At 43.3% G+C, this 18,611-nt stretch overlaps 1 protein-coding gene across 1 annotated transcript; it reads left to right on the forward strand.

Moving 5' to 3' along the window:
* Positions 1-1,864: 1,864 nt before the first annotated feature.
* On the forward strand, positions 1,865-17,418 carry sult6b1 (sulfotransferase family, cytosolic, 6b, member 1). Its single transcript, XM_083922563.1, has 7 exons — positions 1,865-2,218; positions 8,896-9,008; positions 12,154-12,243; positions 12,457-12,583; positions 15,048-15,142; positions 16,465-16,621; positions 16,729-17,418. The coding sequence occupies exons 1-7, from the start codon at positions 2,023-2,025 to the stop codon at positions 16,854-16,856; spliced, it is 906 nt and encodes a 301-aa protein (XP_083778689.1). The 5' UTR covers positions 1,865-2,022; the 3' UTR covers positions 16,857-17,418.
* The last annotated feature ends 1,193 nt before the right edge of the window (positions 17,419-18,611 follow it).

Consider the following 18,611-nt stretch of genomic DNA (forward strand, 5'->3'; position numbering starts at 1 on the left):
GGAAAAGGGAGGGTGAGAACGAGAGGAACGATAGAAAGTCAGAGAGAGCGATTTCTTTGTTCGGAGGAGGAAGTGGTGCAGACGGCAGTGTAACTGTACGCTCTCCATCTGGCCCGGCGCCACGATCAGACCCTGGATCTGTTTCCTGACACATTTGTTCCCCCTCAGATAAACACAACATGCGACACGAGCACGCTGATAATTACCGTACAAAACTGTGTGCATGAAAAAAGTGCAGCTTATAAATCTGCCATAAACATCTGGCTCCATCCTCGACCCTCTGTGTGTGTGTGTGTGTGTGTGTGTGTGTGTGTGTGTGTGTGTGTGTGTGTGTGTGTGTGTGTGTGTGTGTGTGTGTGTGTGTGTGTGTGTGTGTGTGTGTGTGTGTGTGTGTGTGTGTGTGTGTGTGTGTGTGTGTGTGTGTGTGTCGATCTGTCCAATGATCAAATGTGAATGTGCACTGTTCAGGCTGTAAACAGTGAAATTAATGGATGCAGCTCGTTGTGGTGTGTCAGAAGATCCCGTCAATGATGGGATGGACTTGTTTCCACATGGAGATTAATGTGAACGCACACAATAAATACTCCCAGTTGCAGAACCGCAAGAGCTGTTTTTGAGCTCCACTCTGAACCGAAACTCGTATTTTCTCTTTGTCTTACGGCCCCTTTCAAAAATACACTGAACATCTCATCTCATCTCATCTTCAGCCTCTTATCCGGGGTCGGGTCGCGGGGGCAGCAGCTCCAGCAGGGGACCCCAAACTTCCCTTTCCCGGGCCACATTAACCAGCTCTAACTGGGGGATCCTGAGGCGTTCCCAGGCCAGTGTGGAGATCTAATCTCTCCACCTGGTCCTGGGTCTTCCCCGAGGCCTCCTCCCAGCTGGACGTGCCTGGAACACCTCCCTAGGGAGGCGCCCAGGGTTCATCCTTACCAGATGATCCTGAACCACCTCAACTGGCTCCTTTCAACACAAAGGAGCAGCGGCTCTTCTCCGAGTTCCTCACGGATGGCTGAACACATTGTACGTGTAAAATAGAAAATATATCCGCCCCTGCAGACCGTTCTGGATTTCAACAGTTAACGATGTACCAGTCACTCATCATCAATGACTGAACGCTGCACAGCAAACGCAAAGCTGAATTTCTGTCCGACTCCAAAATGAGTTTTGTCAGAAACAGCTCAAATTGTTCCATTAAAGCCGGGGTTCGCCCGCCCGGCCCCACCTGAGCTCTTAAACGGGCCTCCAGGTGCTCGAGCCCGCCTCTGACCATAACCTCTGTCCTGACGATGGAAGAGCAAACGCAGTAATGTGAGGAGCACAGGCAGAGGATTGTTCTGTTCTTTAAACCCTGCTGTGCACACAAACACAACGGACACACTGAGGAACAAAGATCGACTTTCAGTTCACTTTATTGCACCCAACAAACCGTCTGAGGAAGTGGGATCAGGCGTTAACGCTTCCTCCCTTATCCCTCCACACATCTGACATTTATGTGGAGGAGTTTTTCCTCGTCTTCAGGAGGGATCATGGCGAGCTGCTGCTGCGAACACCGCCGAAGTCCAACCAGAGAGCTGCACAAATAAACGTTTAGTGAAAAAAAAACGAGGGTTACAACTGATCTTATTGTGTGTGTGTGTGTGTGTGCGTGTGTGCGTGTCTGCAGACTGTCTTTCAGCATGTACCTCCCCTCTGGTGAACATTGTACAGGCATCTCCCATCAGTCATATCTCCACAAACACACACATTCTCCTGCATGTGTGGGTGTGTGTGTAGTAAAAGGAGGAGGTGCCTGGTGCCTCCACCTCCTTTTACTACACATACACACACACCCTCTCTCTCTCTCTCAGTGCAGTGAATGGACGCTCAGCTGCACAGAAAGCAGCTCCTCTTCCTTCCACACTCTTTTTCCTTTATTTACACTCTTTTTGTGCGTGTTTTCTGTAAAGCTGAATTCTTCGCCTCTTAATTTCTGATCAGCCACACACACACATACACACACGCACACTGTTCTGAAGCAGGATGAATACCAAAGCCTTCATGACTGACGTGCAGTCGAGGCTGCAGATGGCGAAGGAGATCGGCGACGAGGAGAAGCTGTACAGGTACAACGGGGTGTTGTACCCGCGCCTCATGTGCCCCGAGGGCAACCTGAAGGCTCTGCAGGACATCGAGGCCAGAGAGGACGACATCATGCTGGTGGCTTACCCCAAATGTGGTGAGTGACTGCGACCCAACTTCTGATCTGTGACCTCTGACCTTTGACATCTCTTCACCGGTCGTGATGTTAAAGTGTAATCATCCCATGGTGTTTTTTCGTCAAACACAGTCATCAAATAAACCATGGAGACCGTTTTTCCGCCTAACAACTGACTCTCCTGTCCTCCATTCATGTCTTTCCTCTGCGGACGTTTGATCAGGACATTCTGTTACTGCGACAGTGGCTGTGCTCAAGCTTCAACTATGACACTAGAACATGTACTGTACAACACAAGGTGGAAGAAGTGTGTTATAATTCACAGTGCTGCTCCAAAAATATGTGTTTCTGTTGATTCATCTGACAAAGTGAAATTCGTAAAATCATCCCAGGGTCTTTTTCGGCACTTACATACTTACAAGTCATCGAGTCAGTTTTTTCCGTGTAACAACTATTAACAGAGAAATTCCAGAGAGTCGCTAACAGGCGGACGTGGCTAACAGTGATAAGCTCGGTGCAGTACGGTGAAGGCATTCAAAGGTCTTTTTTAACCACTAATGCTGCTGAAAGTAACAGCAAACCTCTGCAGCAGCATGAGAAGAGTCCCTACACACAACAAAGCACCAGTGGGCTCCTTCCACTGTAATGGACTTTACTATGAGAGGAGCTGGTACAGGGGCCAGTAGGTGAGTCTTTTAAACACTCTTTAATAAACTCTGGCTTCACTAACTACGCTGTTGCTGCTTTGTTTTGTGTGTAGGGACTCTTCTCATGCTGCTGCAGAGGTTTGCTGTTATTTTCAGCAGCATTAGTGGTTAAAAAAAGACCTTTGAATGCCTTCACCGTACTGCCCCGAGCTAATCACTGTTAGCCACTCTCCCGGCCCCTTGTTTTGTGGTGAAGCCGGTTTTCTTTCTTGGTGTAAAACCACGATAACTAAGGACTGAGGGGAATAAGAGTTGCCAAACGGATGAGACAAAGTCGTGTCTGCTTGAGGATGCAACGTGTGTGTGTGTGTGTGTGTGTGTGTGTGTGTGTGTGTGTGTGTGTGTGTTTGTGTGTGTGTGTGTGTGTGTGTGTGTTCATGCATATTTCAATCGCATCTGAACACACTGGGACCGGGTCCAGCCTGGTCAGATGAACTGATGAAGCCTCTTGGATGAGAGGTGAAACGTCTACCTGAGAAATAACCAAGTGACCTGGACAAAGGAGAACCTTCAAAGGTCTTTTTTAACCACTAATTCGGCTCAAAATAACCCCAAACCTCTGCAGCAGCGTGATATGTATGATATGTAACGTGTAGAAATACTTTATTCCTACATTCAAAATCTTAAAACAGTAAAAGTACAAACATCAACGGCTCACGGAGCTTTATATTTACTTCATAGACCGTTGAGTCATTTATATTTAGAAAGGGGGAAAACAAGTCTTTGCGTTGGTTCATGATTTCCACTTGAGCCGAGGAGCTCATGCGTGAAGCTCAATCAGCGCTCGCCTCAAACATCTGCACGAGAGAGAGAGAAAGAAACGAGCGGACGGGTGAAGGCGGGAGACAAAGCAGCATTTGTACCAGAACTTTTTATGAAACCACACTGTGAGTTTTGCAGTCTTTAACCCAACGATTGACCCAGAACCTCTGACCCCCTTTTACGGCCAATCATGGGTGTTTAGACTGATTCCCTTCCTCCCAGGCGGCCGCTGGTTTCACCTCATTTCACTTCGTTCACTTCATTTACATTTTTGTGGCGGTGCACAGCAGGGACTGTTTGGAAAACGCTTCATTGTCGGTGCATTCGAGGACAAACAGACGTCTGAGGGGTGGAAAATGTTTCATTCACACGGCCCACAAAGGTGCAGTGAATCAGGTCGCTCCTTGGACTCAACAGTGGCGTTCGGTTCATCGGCTCGTGTTGATAACGTTATAAAAGTCAATGCACGTATGAGTCGACCTTAAAGCTGATGAATGATTTGAAACATGTGCAGGAGCTCCCAGCCTGTGGGTCAGGGAGGCGTTTTTTAATAACACATCGTTTTTAAGGTAATTTGACGTCTTTTGTTTATTCAGTTTAAGCTTTTGCGTTTCATTTAAAGTGTTATTCCGGCGCCAAATCATCCGAGGGTCTTTTTTAGCACAAATAAACCATCGAAACAGTTTTTATTTTTAACTATTAACGGAGAAATCCGGTAGAGTTGCTAACAGCCGGACGTGGCTAATAGTGATTAGCTCGGGGCAGTACGTTGAAGGGATTCAAAGGTCTTTTTTAACCACTAATGCTGCTGAAAATAACAGCAAACCCCTGCAGCAGCATGAGAAGAGTCCCAAACTCAATTTGGATTTTACCTTTAAATGTCCTATTAAATCTAGATTTTATAATATTTAGGATTATAAGAGGCTCCATAGTGTTTTGTTTTGTGGCAGTAGTATTTGGGGTTATGCTGGGACTTTACTGATCAGGACCACTTAAGATCAAATTGGGCTGTTGTGGCCCCTGAACTAAGATGGGTTTGACACCCCTGTGTTAAATGAATGACACAGTAGCTCCAGATGTTGTTATCTGGAGTAAAATATCAGCAGTAAGTCAAATGTCATGAATCAAAGGCTGCTGGAGTTGGGAGATCAATAAGAAACTTTATCATCGTGCCTTGTCCCTGAAAAAGCCGCTTCACTGACATCGCTGTGCAGGAATCCTGTGCAGCGCCTGAACGTGACGGTGATTTATCGGTGATTAAACGCACCATGCAACGCCATTTCCAATCTCTTTCTTTTAAAAGCACAAAGCGCTCACAGTGCGGTTTGCAGAGGAAGAAAAGCGTGACATTCCTGCTGTCGCCGCGGTGCGTTCCAGGAATGTGACATGTTTTCCTTTTGGCGTTTGTGTTTACTTTTGAAAGTCTTTTTGCACGCACACACACACACACCGGCTTCAACGACACGAAGACAGACGAGTCGGTCGCCTTCGGAGGAATGTTAGATCACGCTACACACACCCGTCCCACGTCTCCACGCACAGGGGCCCCGTTTGGCCCGGGGCCCGCGCGAGGATAACACAGCCATTTATCTAAAAAGACGGTTACAAACGGTTAAATCAGCGTTACGCAGCAGACCGCCTCGGATAATGACTTCCTGACGGCTCTGTGATGTATGGAGGAAGTCGGAGGCGGTTTAACCCGTCCTTCACCTCCACGCTCTCATATTCACGGTCTGCTGCCGTTTATTGGCCTGTAATATTTTTTCACTGCTGTGTTTTGCACGACGCGTCTCTAAAGCTGTTTTTCTCCTCCTTTCCGGCCCCTGACTCCATTTTAGATCACAAAATAACAGGTTTTCAACGGAGCTGTTTGTACCTATAATGCACTTTAGCTCGCATGTAATTCACGTCTTTATTCATGTACGAAAACCAAACCACAACCTTTTTTTAAGTCGTTTTGGTGCCTAAACTTAACCTTCACCATGGCCTAGCTTTGGGTATACGGAGGCCATTCTCATGCTCTGTTACATCTCATACGATGTTGCAGCAGATACCGTTTGGTGTTAAATTTAACCCTTTCTTACCACTAGAGAATTGATTTAAAATGGTCAAAAATGCCTCCTAGTTAAAGGTTGAATACGGAGAATGAGCAGAACTCACACCATCTAGTGTCTCAAGATCATAGTCGAACCTGTTTCATTCAGATATGTTGAGGTCAAAGGTCAAGGGAGCCCTCTGAGTTTTTCCTCGCCAAACATTAAAGCGTTGGTAGCTGCTACAGCCTCTTAAGGCGCCCTCCCACTGTGCGTCCGACCCGTGCCCCGTGCTTTAGGGTCCTTGTCCCCCCCTCCAGGCCCGTTTGTACCCACACTACCTGGGCCTCGGAGAATGCTTCTTGCTGCCTATACGTCATCACGCCGTAACACGTCACACGCATTGATGACGTCATGGCGATGCGTGGCTTTGTTTCCAGATCTCTCCGTAGACCTCGGAGTTTTTGTGCGTCTTGTCGACTGTTTTTGAATCTTTTCATCGACCAAATCTGCAGTAAACACTCCACCTCCGCATCACACCAACGTGAACCTTTCGCCGCCATTGTTTGAAATGTCCGCGCATGGTCCCTCCTTCTTTTTTCTATGTCCCAACAGGCGCACAGGAAATGACCTGAGAACCGCCGTAGGCCTCGTGCTCGTACACGTGCAAACGTGCTTTACAAAAGCCCACCTCTCCCAAACGGGCCGTGGACGGCAAGCTGGCCGCTCCTAGACGCGGTACGGTTGCACTCACACTGGTCAAAGGAACCAGACTTTAGATGTAAAACCTGTTTGGACACGATACAGGTGGACAGTGTGAGTGCGCCCTAAAAGGCATTACTGTTTTCCCGCAGTTCTGTTAATATTCAACTGTTCAGGCACCATAAAGCAAATTCCATTCATCTGCATTATACTGGAGCCTGGAGGCAGAGATCTCGAAGACTGGTTTTTCAAAAACTGGAGAAGAAACAGTTTGAATGGAAGTGAGAGAAAAGTCCTTTAAATAGATGAATATTTGAGAAACCTGTTTGCATTCCCAAGTGTCAAGACGAGGAATTTTATCTTTTACGTGACTGATCTGACAGATTGTTGCAACGATGTCGCACAGCAGGTTGTTCTGGAGGAGTCGTTTGTTTTCTGCACGACAAAAAAACATTAAAAATATTAAAAACTGTAAAAAATAATTGTTGGAATGCGCCCTAAAGTTTCAGTCCATTAGAACCCTGTTGAGAACTCCTGATACTGTGAGTGATCGGCACTTTTTGCACTTTGAAGCAACTCCTGATCAGATTTTCTACGCATTTTTATAAATATTATACAAGGTTTATTGTTTTTATAGCATCAAGGAGGATTTAGTGCTTCTTTTATCCTGGTTCCAGTGTTTTAAATACTCTTATTTCTTCTGGTGTGAGTCATTTGCACATTGATTGACAGACAGAGTGATTATCCCTTTTTATTCCCCTCTTTAGCTCTTTTTACAAACCTGTGACTAATAAAAAGTGAAGTGAAGTGAAACTCTGGAACCTGACGGGTCATAATCCAGTCCATAAACGGCTTCCTGATGTTTATGGACGACTTGTTAACTGGGATCCAGAGTCGCACGCCGGCTCGCTGCCAAAGGGAAAGACGAGACGGAGAGAAACAGATGAAATCAACGAGCTGCAGCAGCTGCAGAGTCTAAAACGTACAAAAGAACCCCGTCCCTGTTCTTGGCTGTTGTTCCTGCAAACCACAGATGCATTCAACCTTTCTGATCCACTGTAACCCATCCCCGTTCCCTACGAGTCACATACCGACAGTTTTGACGCTCCACGATGGCAGTTTTTTAGATTTCTCAGAAGATATAACTTACTGAGTTTTTGTAAATTTGCCTGTATATGCTTAATTGTAAGTATTATTATTAAAAGTACTACATGGCCCGGGCCAGAGCAACTTCAAGACTTTATTTAATACAGACAGTTTTTTGTGTCTCTGTGATTGTTTTGCATCTTTTTTGTGGTCGTTTGTAGTCAGTAAGTGTATGATTTTGGTCATTTTGGGTCTTTTTTTCAGGCATTTAGTGTGTTTTTGTGGTCACTTCATGTCTATTTTTAGTCATTTTGTCATTTAGTCATCTTACTGAGTTTTTGTAATTTTTTCTGTATATGCTTAATTTATAAAAGTACTACATGGCCCGGGCCAGAGCAACTTCAAGACAGTTTTTTTTGTGTCTCTCTGATTGTTTTCATTTACTTTTAGTCATTTTAGGTTTCTATTTTCTCATTTTATGTCTCTTTATTGTCTTTTTTCAGTCATTTAGTGTCTCTTTATGGTCTTTTTAGGCTTATTATTTTAGTTTGCTCCACCCTGGTATCATTCTTTTAATCATTTTGCATCTTTTTTTGTGAATTTTTTTTGTCGTTTGTAGTCAGTTAGTGTATGTTTTTGGTCGTTTTGTGTCTCTGTGATTGTTTTGCATTTACTTTCCGTCCCTTTGCATCTTTTTTGTGGTTGTTTGTAGTCCGTATGTGTATGATTTTGGTCATTTGGTGTGTCTTTGAGGTGGTTTTATGCCTTTTTTTCCAACTTCAAGAGTTTATTAAATACAGGCAGATCCCCGGAGCCGTTGTAAACATCCTGTTGCTCGCACAATTTAAAGTCATAGAAATAAATTTCAAAAATGACAAATGATAAAAAACAAAAACAAAGGGCTTATTTGAATCCTCCACCATAAAACAATTAACAAAGTTATTGAGATTTCAAAATACACAACGATAGAAAATAGAATTGATGGTTAACTTAACGCAAAATATGATAAGAAAGAAGAATGATAATTACCATTGTGTGTGTGTATGGGGGGGTCATTTTTTACTGTATTGACCCCTGAACAGGTAAATTACCTCTGAGTAAAAACAAATACGACATGTGCAACATTTATAGAGCAGCAGTCAGATGCTTTTGAAGCATCTTCTGTAACTCTATAGAGATACAATTTTCTATATTTTGGTCCCTGAAATCTTACGGATAATTTTCCAGTACGAGTGAGAAATTTAGAAGATGATGTGATGATTTACGTGTAGAATATCAACGTATCTGAGTTTTCTGTTTCAAACTGCTCAGGAATATTCTCTGCGCTTAAAAGGATTGCAAAGTATTCATGTCATAATGTGTGTGTGTGTGTGTGTGTGTGTGTGTGTGTGTGTGTGTGTGTGTGTAGGTTTTAACTGGATGGTGGGAGTGGTGAGAAAGATCATTTCAGAGGCCACAGGAATGAAAATAGAATCCAGGATGCCTCCGCTGATCGAGTTTTTTGGACCAGACGTCGTAAAGGTATTCGCCGTGTGTGTGTGTGTGTGTGTGTGTGTGTGTGTGTGTGTGTGTGTGTGTGTGTGTATTTGTACAGTAGGTATGATCAAGGACGGATTATGAGGCAATGGCCCCCTGGGCTCATTCTGCATGTTATTTTGTGGTGGTTTTGTGTCGTTTGTAGTCATTTTTCCCCTCCCTGGTGTCATTTTGCAGGTTTGTGATTGTTTTGCATCTATTTTTTGTGTATTATTTTTCTATACGGTCTTTTTAGGCTTATTTCTTAGTTTGCACCACTCTGGGTTCATTTTGTGGTCATTTTGCATCTTTTTTGTGCAGGTTTTGTCTTGTTTGTAGTCGGCACATGTATGTTTTTGGTCGTTTTGTGTCTCTGTGATTGTTTTGCATTTACTTTCCGTCCCTTTGCATCTTTTTTCAGGTTGTTTGTAGTCAGTTAGTGTATGATTTTGGTCATTTTGGGTCTTTATTCAGTCATTTAGTGTGTTTTTGTGCTCGTTTTAGGCCTTTTTTTCACCTCCTTGTTGTTTTGCAGCTTTGTGATTGTTTGGTATCTAACTATTAAGTAATTTCGCAATCACTTTTAGTCCTTTTATGTTTCTATTTGGTCATTTCATGTCTCTTTATGGTCTTTCTAGGCTTATTTTTTTTTAGTTTGCACCACTCTGGGTTTTCCTTTTGCATCTTTTTTGTGCAGGTTTTGTGTTGTTTATAGTCAGTTAGTGTATGTTTATGGTCGTTTTATGCCTCTATGTGGTTAATTTTGCCTCTCTATGATTATTTTGCATCTACCTTCAGTCCCTTTGCATCTTTTTTGTGGTTGTTTGTTGTCAGTTTGTGTTTGGTTTTGGTTTTTATGCGCGTCCTTGTGGTCGTTTTGCATCTCTGTAGTCCTGTTGTAGTTGTTTGTGTACGTCTGTGATAATTTAGCATCTCTTTGTGTTTGTTTTGTGTGGGCCTGCTCCCCGTAGGCCTGTTCACTAATCCATCCATGTACAAATAAAGGATCAGAGTCCTACCTCCGCCACTGCTGCGTGTGTCTGTAGTCAGATAATGTTGAGGTTACAGACAGATGTGCGTGCAGACAGACAGAGATAAAGTCTGTCCAGTCACCACCATCATCAGATGTGATCTAACACAGGGCTGTAGGTGATAACTGCAACATCTGATTAAAACTTCACTAATATTTCTATAACGACTCCGTGTGAAACGAAAGGAATCGTTCATTGTTACTTCGGACACAGCGGCGTGTTGTCTGTGTTGGGACCGTTGTTATAAACAAGAGAAACCAAACCTCATTGAGTAAACTGAAGGATGTCAGATGACGTTCCTGTCGTTCTGAAAGACGGGATTATGTTAATCAGAGACAGACGTGCAATCAGAGAACGCGCTCGACATTCTTTAAAGATTATATAGAAGATACACAGAAATGCAGATGTTCTTTGTGTTTTAAACGATTCTTGGAAACCTCGTTGCTGCGCCTGTTTGAAGTGTGCAGGAACACATGGCTTGGTGTGTGTGCGCGTGCGTGTGTGTGTGTGTGCGTGTGTGTGTGTGAATAGTTAGCTGATGTCTGATGAATTACGTGTTAAAGAGAAATAACATTAAAGGAATAGTTTCAACAGTTTGGGATATTCCTTCATACATTCTTACAGAGTTAGTGTGACAGATGCAAATTTTGCCATGATTATTTCAATGCTATCGTCTTTTAAATTTTATATTTCCACCATCTTGCCTTAAAGGGATCGTTCTGATGTTTTGAAGTGTGGTTGTATAAGGTGTTTCTCCACAGACCCCCACAGTAGATGGTGGTGTAGATTGTAGAAGCAGACAGGAGACACAGAAGATAAGAAATGTGCTGCTGTGGGTGTGAAGCAGTGGTCTCCGTGAACATGCACAGATGTTTCCTTGCTCCCACAGTTCAACAGCAATTTAAGTGTACACTTAACGTAGTGTTTTTACTGCTTTATCTTGCTTTTAGACGGTCCTGTTTTAACTTAGATGAGGAGAAATTAAGCCGTTATCTGTGCTCTCTTCAAAGCCACCAGACTCGGTTTTCAAAAACAGTGATTTTACAGATTACAGAACACAGGAGTTGCTGGTCTACCACTGCCTCCATTGGATAAGGCGTGTTTCCATGAGGGTAAAATGTTTGAGGCCACGTCCTCTCAAATGTCCGTTCACTCAGCGTGTTTCCATTACAAAAAAAGGCCCCACAGGGATTTACGAGACTCCGGAGGAGACGTATCACTCTGAATGGGTTTGGATCGCCGGGGATCAGCTGATCAGTGTTACAGCGGCGCGTTCTTCCTCAAGAGAAATACAGAATAGTTGTAGTGTGATTTAAGGCGGCCCATATGATTCACAACGTCAACTTATGTACAATTAACATGAAAGAAAACACTCCACCTTAAAAATTTGAGGTGCTGTAAAAGTGGGTCGACTTACGCCCTGCTTGCAGTACTCTGTGTGTGTGTGTGTGTGTGTGTGTGTGTGTGTGTGTGTGTGTGTGTGTGTGTGTGTGTGTGTGTGAGAAAATGGGAGAGAGAGAGAGAGCACGCAGCAAAAGGACCACAAGTCAGAATCCAACCCGGCCACTGCTAAGATGCTCGTGCACACATAATTTTCTGCGCTGTGTTCTTTTTCACCACTGGATAAAAGTGGTGACTTTACTTCGCCGTGTTGTGGTGGCGTCTGTACGACCACACGTCACATCCCGCTGAGAGCTACATCCAATCAGCGACAGGGTTTCTCTCAGGGGAGAAAAACGCCCCTGCTCAGCGACAGCACCAACAAATGGCCACTCGAGAGACTCACATGCAAATTAGGGGCCTTCTGGCGAGAAAGACCCGCCTCATTGGGGGTATTCGACCATAGTGGAAACGCACCTTTAGTTTGTGTGTGTGATTGTGTGACTTTGGCGTTTACAAGGGTTAGGAGGAACTAACAGAACTACCAAACTGACTAACTGATCGAGGCAGCGGTAGATCAGCAACTCCTCTGTTTTGTGATGAAAAATCACCGTTTTTATTTCAGGAGTTGGTTCATTTTTGTCACAGTCAATGACTAATGGCTGATGAAAAAGCCTAAAAAAGAATATGCACATTGTAATAAATAATAATAAAGTTGACCTGTCCTGCTCTCCCCTCAGGTCCTGGACGAGACTCCCTCCCCGAGGTTTATGGGGACTCACCTGCACCCTGACAACATCCCCGCTTCCTTCCATGCAAAGAAAACTAAATTAAGTTTATATTAATCATATTGTTCTAATCATATTTACAGCAAAGTTTATATCAGACATGAAAAAAGTATTTCCTCATGTCTCATTCTCTCTTTTGTGCCGTTTTGATTTTCCTTTCTGTTCCTTTCTTTTTTATTCTTGAATGATTTCTGTGTGTTTCCAGTTCAGCGGCTGAACTGTTTATTTATTGCTGCGTCGTCGTGTGTTGTACAGATGCTGGTGACTTTCAGGAACCCTAAAGACACTCTGGTCTCCTTTTATCATTTCTCCAACAACAACCCGGTCCTCCCGTCCGTGCAGTCCTGGGAGTCCTTCTACCACCGCTTCATGAGTGGAGACGGTGAGAAGACACACACACATCAAAATGTTACCGAACACGTCTGCAGACAGTGTTCACTGAATAAGCACCGGCTGCTCACTCGCACGATGGTTTCAAAGGGCATGCAGGGGTCGTTCATTTGACATTAATAACCCTTTGGTTCTTTATCTTCACTTTTCAAATATTCAGACCCAGGTCTGAAAAGTGAAGCCAGTGGTAAAGTGCCTTAATAGAAACTTAAAGTGAAATTCTGGTGAAAAATCAGCGTCCCATGGTCTTTTTCTGCACTTACATTCATCAAATAAGCCATCAAGACAGTTTTTTTTGGTGTAACAACAAATAACGTAGCAATCCGGGTGAGTCGCTAACAGCCAGACGTGGCTAACAGGGATTATCTCGGGGCAGTACGGTGAAGGCATTCAAAGGTCTTTTTTAACCACTAATGCTGCTGAAAATAGTTTATTAGAGTTTATTAAAAGAGTGTTTGTTAAAATGTGTTAAAGACTTACCTACTGGCCCCTGTACCAGCTCCTCTCATAGTAAAGTCCATTACAGTGGATTACCAAAGTCAACCCCAAAGGAAGGAGCCCATTGTGCTAAAGTGTCCTCAAGGAGCTAAAATACGTGTTAAGTGCCCTCTAGGAGCCAAAACGTGTGCTAAAGTGCCCTTGAGGAGCTAAAACGTGTGCTAAAGTGCCCTCCAGGAGCATTAACCTGTGCTAAAGTGCCCTTAAAGAGCCAAAACGCGTGCTAAAGTGCCCTCCAGGAGCTAAACGTGTACTAAAGTGCCCTCCAGGAGCATTAATGTGTGCTAAAGTGCTCTTTAGGAGCTAGAACTGCTGTGAATGCAATGCATATTATGCTTTGAATGTCACCACTAACAGTTAAAAAAGTAAGTGATTCTTGAGTTAAGGGACAAAACTTTTCCTACATAGAAAAAATCATGTAAAAATAGATTAGTAATAATAAAACAAGTACATGCAAAAAACTGGCATTCATTTTGTATATATATATATATATATATATATATATATATATATATATATTAAAGTATTACAGCAGAATTTGTTACAATGCGTAACGTGACGTAAAATCTGAATCCACAAGCACATAAATGTAATGAACTAAGAGCAAAGCTAAAGTGCTAAATCAGCGCCCAGAGATCACAGAGCTGTACAGAGGTTAACCATCACTTTTTAGGCTCCCGTTGGCACAAGCCCAGCAAATATTTACTCACATTCTCTTGCTTTGTTTTCTTGTCATGTGGTAAATGTCCAATTATTTCACATCCTGCCGCTCCCTCCTGTTACCGCCGTCACCTCACCTAACCTCACCTAACCTGTCCTGACCTCACCTGACCTGTTCCCGCCTCATTAGTTCTGTTTACTCTCTGTTACTCCTGTTTATCTGCTGCTCTCTGGCCTAACCCTTTGGATGACTATCAAGCTACTTTTGACTATTAATTCTGCAGCTTCACACCTGCCTTAAGTGTGACTATAGTGCAATTTTAAAGCCCAAACGCGTGTTTAAGTGCCCTCATGGCAGCCTAAAAGTGTGTTTAAGTGCTCTCTAGGAGCCATAACACGTGCTAAAGTGTGTCCGTTTGAAAAGGGCCGATTGCTTGGCTCCCTTGCTATGAAGTCGATTGGCTGAACAGTTCTGGAGATATGTGCAGGGCGGTCATACATACATACTCAGATGGACAGAAATCCATCATCTAATTGTAGTTGCATGATGCTGCGACAGCCCCACCTGTTGGCACAAACGACACCAAATCTGCCGTGTCCAGTCTGAAACCACAAAGCAGAGACCGAGGTCATTCAGAGGATGGACGACGTCCCTACTTTTATTACACAATAATGTTTTAAAAGTAAGCTAAAAACTTATCTCTTCACTTTAGTTTTTAACTAACCCTGTTCATTTCTACCCAATTTATACTGAACTTTAATTCTATTCTCTATTTTTAATCCTTACTCTCATTTCTATTGCATTATCAAGTGGGTCTTATTCATGTGAGGATGTATTTTATTGTTAGCTTGTTTTACTTTTATCTGTGGGTTTTATCTTTTATCTTAACTTCATAATTTGGCACAAATTTTACTGTTTTAATGTCCATTCTTAGTGCACTTAATTTATTTTTTGTAGAGTACTTTGGGCTGCATTTCACGTATGAAAGGTGTTATACTAATAAACTTTATTGTTATTATTATTATTAGTAGTAGTAGTAGTAGTAGTAGTAGTAGTAGTAGTAGTAGTAGTAGTATTAATATGGGGGTTTCTGAGAAGATTACACAACTGCTCGCTATCCAATTGGTGAAAAACACAAATATTGCTCCAAATGTCAAAAGTTTTGTTCCCAAATGACGTCTCAGATTTTTCTCTGCTGTCCCTCAAAGTCTGTTTGCAAAGTATTCAAGCCCCTAATGGCCTTAGAATCGCCCCTGTTGGCTGATCTGTGTGTGCGTGTGCGTGTGTGTGTGTGTAGTTCCCTGGGGGTCGTACTTTGAACACGCTTTGGCCTGGGAGAAGAGGATGGACGACCCCACCATCATGATTGTCACCTATGAAGAGCTGAAAAAGGTACAGAGGCCACACACTGATTTTTACATATGCTCAAAAGTCCAAGCCACGTGAGTCCGTCCTGATCTCTGAGCTACATTGTATTTTAGTCTCAGATCAGTTTGGTAACGTGTGACAGAGAAAAGAAGATGGACCAGCGATCGAACCAATCAGCGTTGGTTTCTTTGGTGGATTGAAGTGAAACAGAAGAGACTGTTGAGTGTAAACAACATGGAGGCTTCCACGGATGAGATGAGCAGCTATGGAGCAAGCCACTCAGTAACTCTTTGTTCTCTGGATCCTTCTGTTGAATTAAACCGGGCTCCTGACTTTGGGCCTTTGATCTGCTAGTGACGTTCGAATTTTGTAAGAGGGCACTTTAGCACACGTTTTGGATCTTAAAGGGCACTTTAGGACACGTTTTGGCTCCTATGGGAAACTTTAGGACGCGTTTTGGCTCCTAGAGTTGCTCCTGAGCGGCTAAATAAAACTACAAATGTCGTCACACCGTACAAGAGACATCAGTTGGAACCTGGGGGGTAAGTGTAGTTTGTTACATTAGCTTCTTACTTCTGGCGACTTCCATAAAACCTTAAAAGTGGAGTTCATTTGTGAAGTTTATCTTGCTGACCTAAACAGTAAGTATCATAAACCGTTTTATACGATAATCCAAAACTCTGTGGAAAAATCCTGTTCACTTTTTGTGGAGGGAACAGGGACGGTGCTAACTTCTAGCCTGGTGAGTCCATCTTGATCTCTGAGCTCCAACGTATTTTAGTCTCAGATCAGTCTGGTAACGTGTGACAGAGAAAAGAAGTTTGCCCAGCGACTGAACCAATCAGTGTTGGTTTAGAGGTGGATTTAAGTGATGAGACACTTTCAAATCCGACCGGATCTAAAGACTCATTTTCAGACAGCGCTAGCCCTAATTCTGTTAGCCGCTCACGAACTCTTTGTTCTCTGGATCCTTCTGTTGAATATGGACCGGGCTCCTGAAATTGGGCCTTTGATCCGTAAATTCACGTTAAACACAAAGGGAAAATCTCCTTTACCCACATGTTGTTTCCTTTCTGAGCTTTGCCTTCACGCTGTTAGCACGTCACACGCTTCACTCATCTGATTGGTTGATTTAGCCCGTATGTTGGTGATAGACAGATGGTTTATCCAATCAGAAACCAGGATTTTCACCCCTTCCCCAAAGATCTCCAAACCAGAGTTCAGATGGATCTGCTGAGACCATGAGAATCAATCCATCTGGAGGAGTCCGGTTAGAAAAGTCCCTTAAGAAACCTCCTCATCTGTGTGTGTCTGTAACGGCTCTGGTTCTGTTTCCTGTCCTGCAGGACCTGAGCCAGGGCGTCCGTCAGATCACCACCTTCTTGGGCTTCAGCCTGACGGAGGCTCAGGTGCAGCAGATCACGGAGGGGAGCACCTTCAGCGCCATGAAGAAGAGCTCCGCCAACTCCCACGGTGCTATGGGAAACGTCATCTTCAGAAAAGGTGCTTTGAAAAAACAGAACATCCTTGGGGAGTGTTGATTTTACTGAATTTAGACCTGAAAACACCTCAGGGGCTTTAACTGCGTCTTATTTTGAACCCCTGTGCAGGCGAGGTCGGGGACTGGAGGAACCACTTCACGCCGCAGCAGAGCGAAGAGATGGACGAAGCGTTCAACAAACACCTGGCAGGAACCAAACTGGGGGCCAAACTCAACTACCAACTGCACTGTTTGTAGGAAGATCAAGAGAGGGAGGGAAAGCGTGCGGGGGAAAAAGAGCTTTTCTGCCCTGAGCTGAGTCTCACAGACCTCCCCTCAGGCGCTGCACAGATCCCTCTTCACCTGATTGGTCGAGGAGGTTTTTTACGGAGGCAGCTGAGGGCCAAACGTTCCTTTGACACATGACTCAAAGAAAGAAGGGAACCAGGGCATTATGGGTTATTGTCTAGTCTTGCATCATAGATATAAATGATACATGTTGATTTTGCATTGGCAACTGGAGGGATACATCGACGCAGCCGCCATCTTGGGACACGGGGGTCGCTTCTCCTCATGCATGTTTAGCTATAAAAAAATTATAATTTCTCGCTACATTCTCAACCAATTTTCAAGCAGTTTGGTTTGTTGCAAATGTCAGACGTGTATTAATGACGCTGTATACTTGGTTATATAAAGAAAGCAGGTTTTCGTACTAAAATTTATTTTCCTGTTCAGAATCGATTGTAACAGTAAGTCATGATCTAATTTAAAGTGTTATTCCAGCGCAAAATCATCCCATGGTCTTTTTCTGCACTTACATACATCCAATAAACCATTTAGACATTTTTTTCTGTGTAACAACGATTAACGGAGAAATCCCAGAGAGTCGCTAACAGCCGGACTAACAGTGATTAGCTCGGGGCAGCACGGTGAAGGCATTCAAAGGTCTTTTTTAACCACTAATGCTGCTGAAAATAACAGCAAACCTCTGCAGCAACATGAGAAGAGTCCCTACACACAAACCAAAGCAGCAACAGCGTAGTTAGTGAAGCCAGAGTTTATCAAAAGAGTGTTTTAAAGACTTACCTACTGGCCCCTGTACCAGCTCCTCTCATAGTAAAGTCCATTACAGTGGATTACCAAAGTCAATCCCAAAGGAAGGAGCCCATTGGTGCTTTGTTTTGTGTGTAGGGACTCTTCTCATGCTTCTGCAGAGGTTTGCTGTTATTTTCAGCAGCATTAGTGGTTAAAAAAGACCTTTGAATGCCTTCACCGTAAACTGTCTCTGTCGCTTATTTGATCATGACCATGGGATGATTTTGATGTTGCGCCAGTATTACACTTTAAACGGGTGAGATATATAAACCCCCTCCAGTAGAGTCATCATGAACGGGGAAATTAGCTAAAGAGACATTGTGTTGAATAACTTGAATAACAAACAGTGACAAACATCATTTTCAGCATCGTACTGACATTTAACTAATTACTCAATACCAGACACAAGCTACCATTAGCTTCATTTAGCATCAGGACAGTCACTTCCCTTTATGTTAGCTTTAAAGAAGGATTAGGACCTCATTCATACAAACACATATTCTTAACAGGGAAATATTGGTGTTTAACACCTGATGACAGTTGACTTCTCTTTTTACTGGCAGCTACCTGAACCCACGTTAAAGGAAACTCACATTGTGGTTGTAAAAGTGTCTTTGAAATGAAACTGTGATGAGATTACGGGCCTTTATAACTATGAACAATCACTGTTTGTGCTGTGATGTTTATTACAGTGCATCACTGTTAATGATCATGATGAAAAATAAAACGCTTTTCCAAATCACTCGTTTGATCTCAGACTCTTTGACTCCATCTTTGACGTCCTATCAGTCACATCCCAGACCCATTACATATAATTTAAAATATATTTTAAGGCCCTTTTTAGTTTTTTTGAGGACGTTATTCCATTTCTCTCTTGAAAACATGAAAGTCTGGTTTACATTTGTGAATTAGAAAGTA

Source organism: Echiichthys vipera, assembly GCF_963691815.1.
Source record: "Echiichthys vipera genome assembly, chromosome: 11".
NCBI classification, from domain to species: Eukaryota; Metazoa; Chordata; class Actinopteri; order Perciformes; family Trachinidae; genus Echiichthys; species Echiichthys vipera.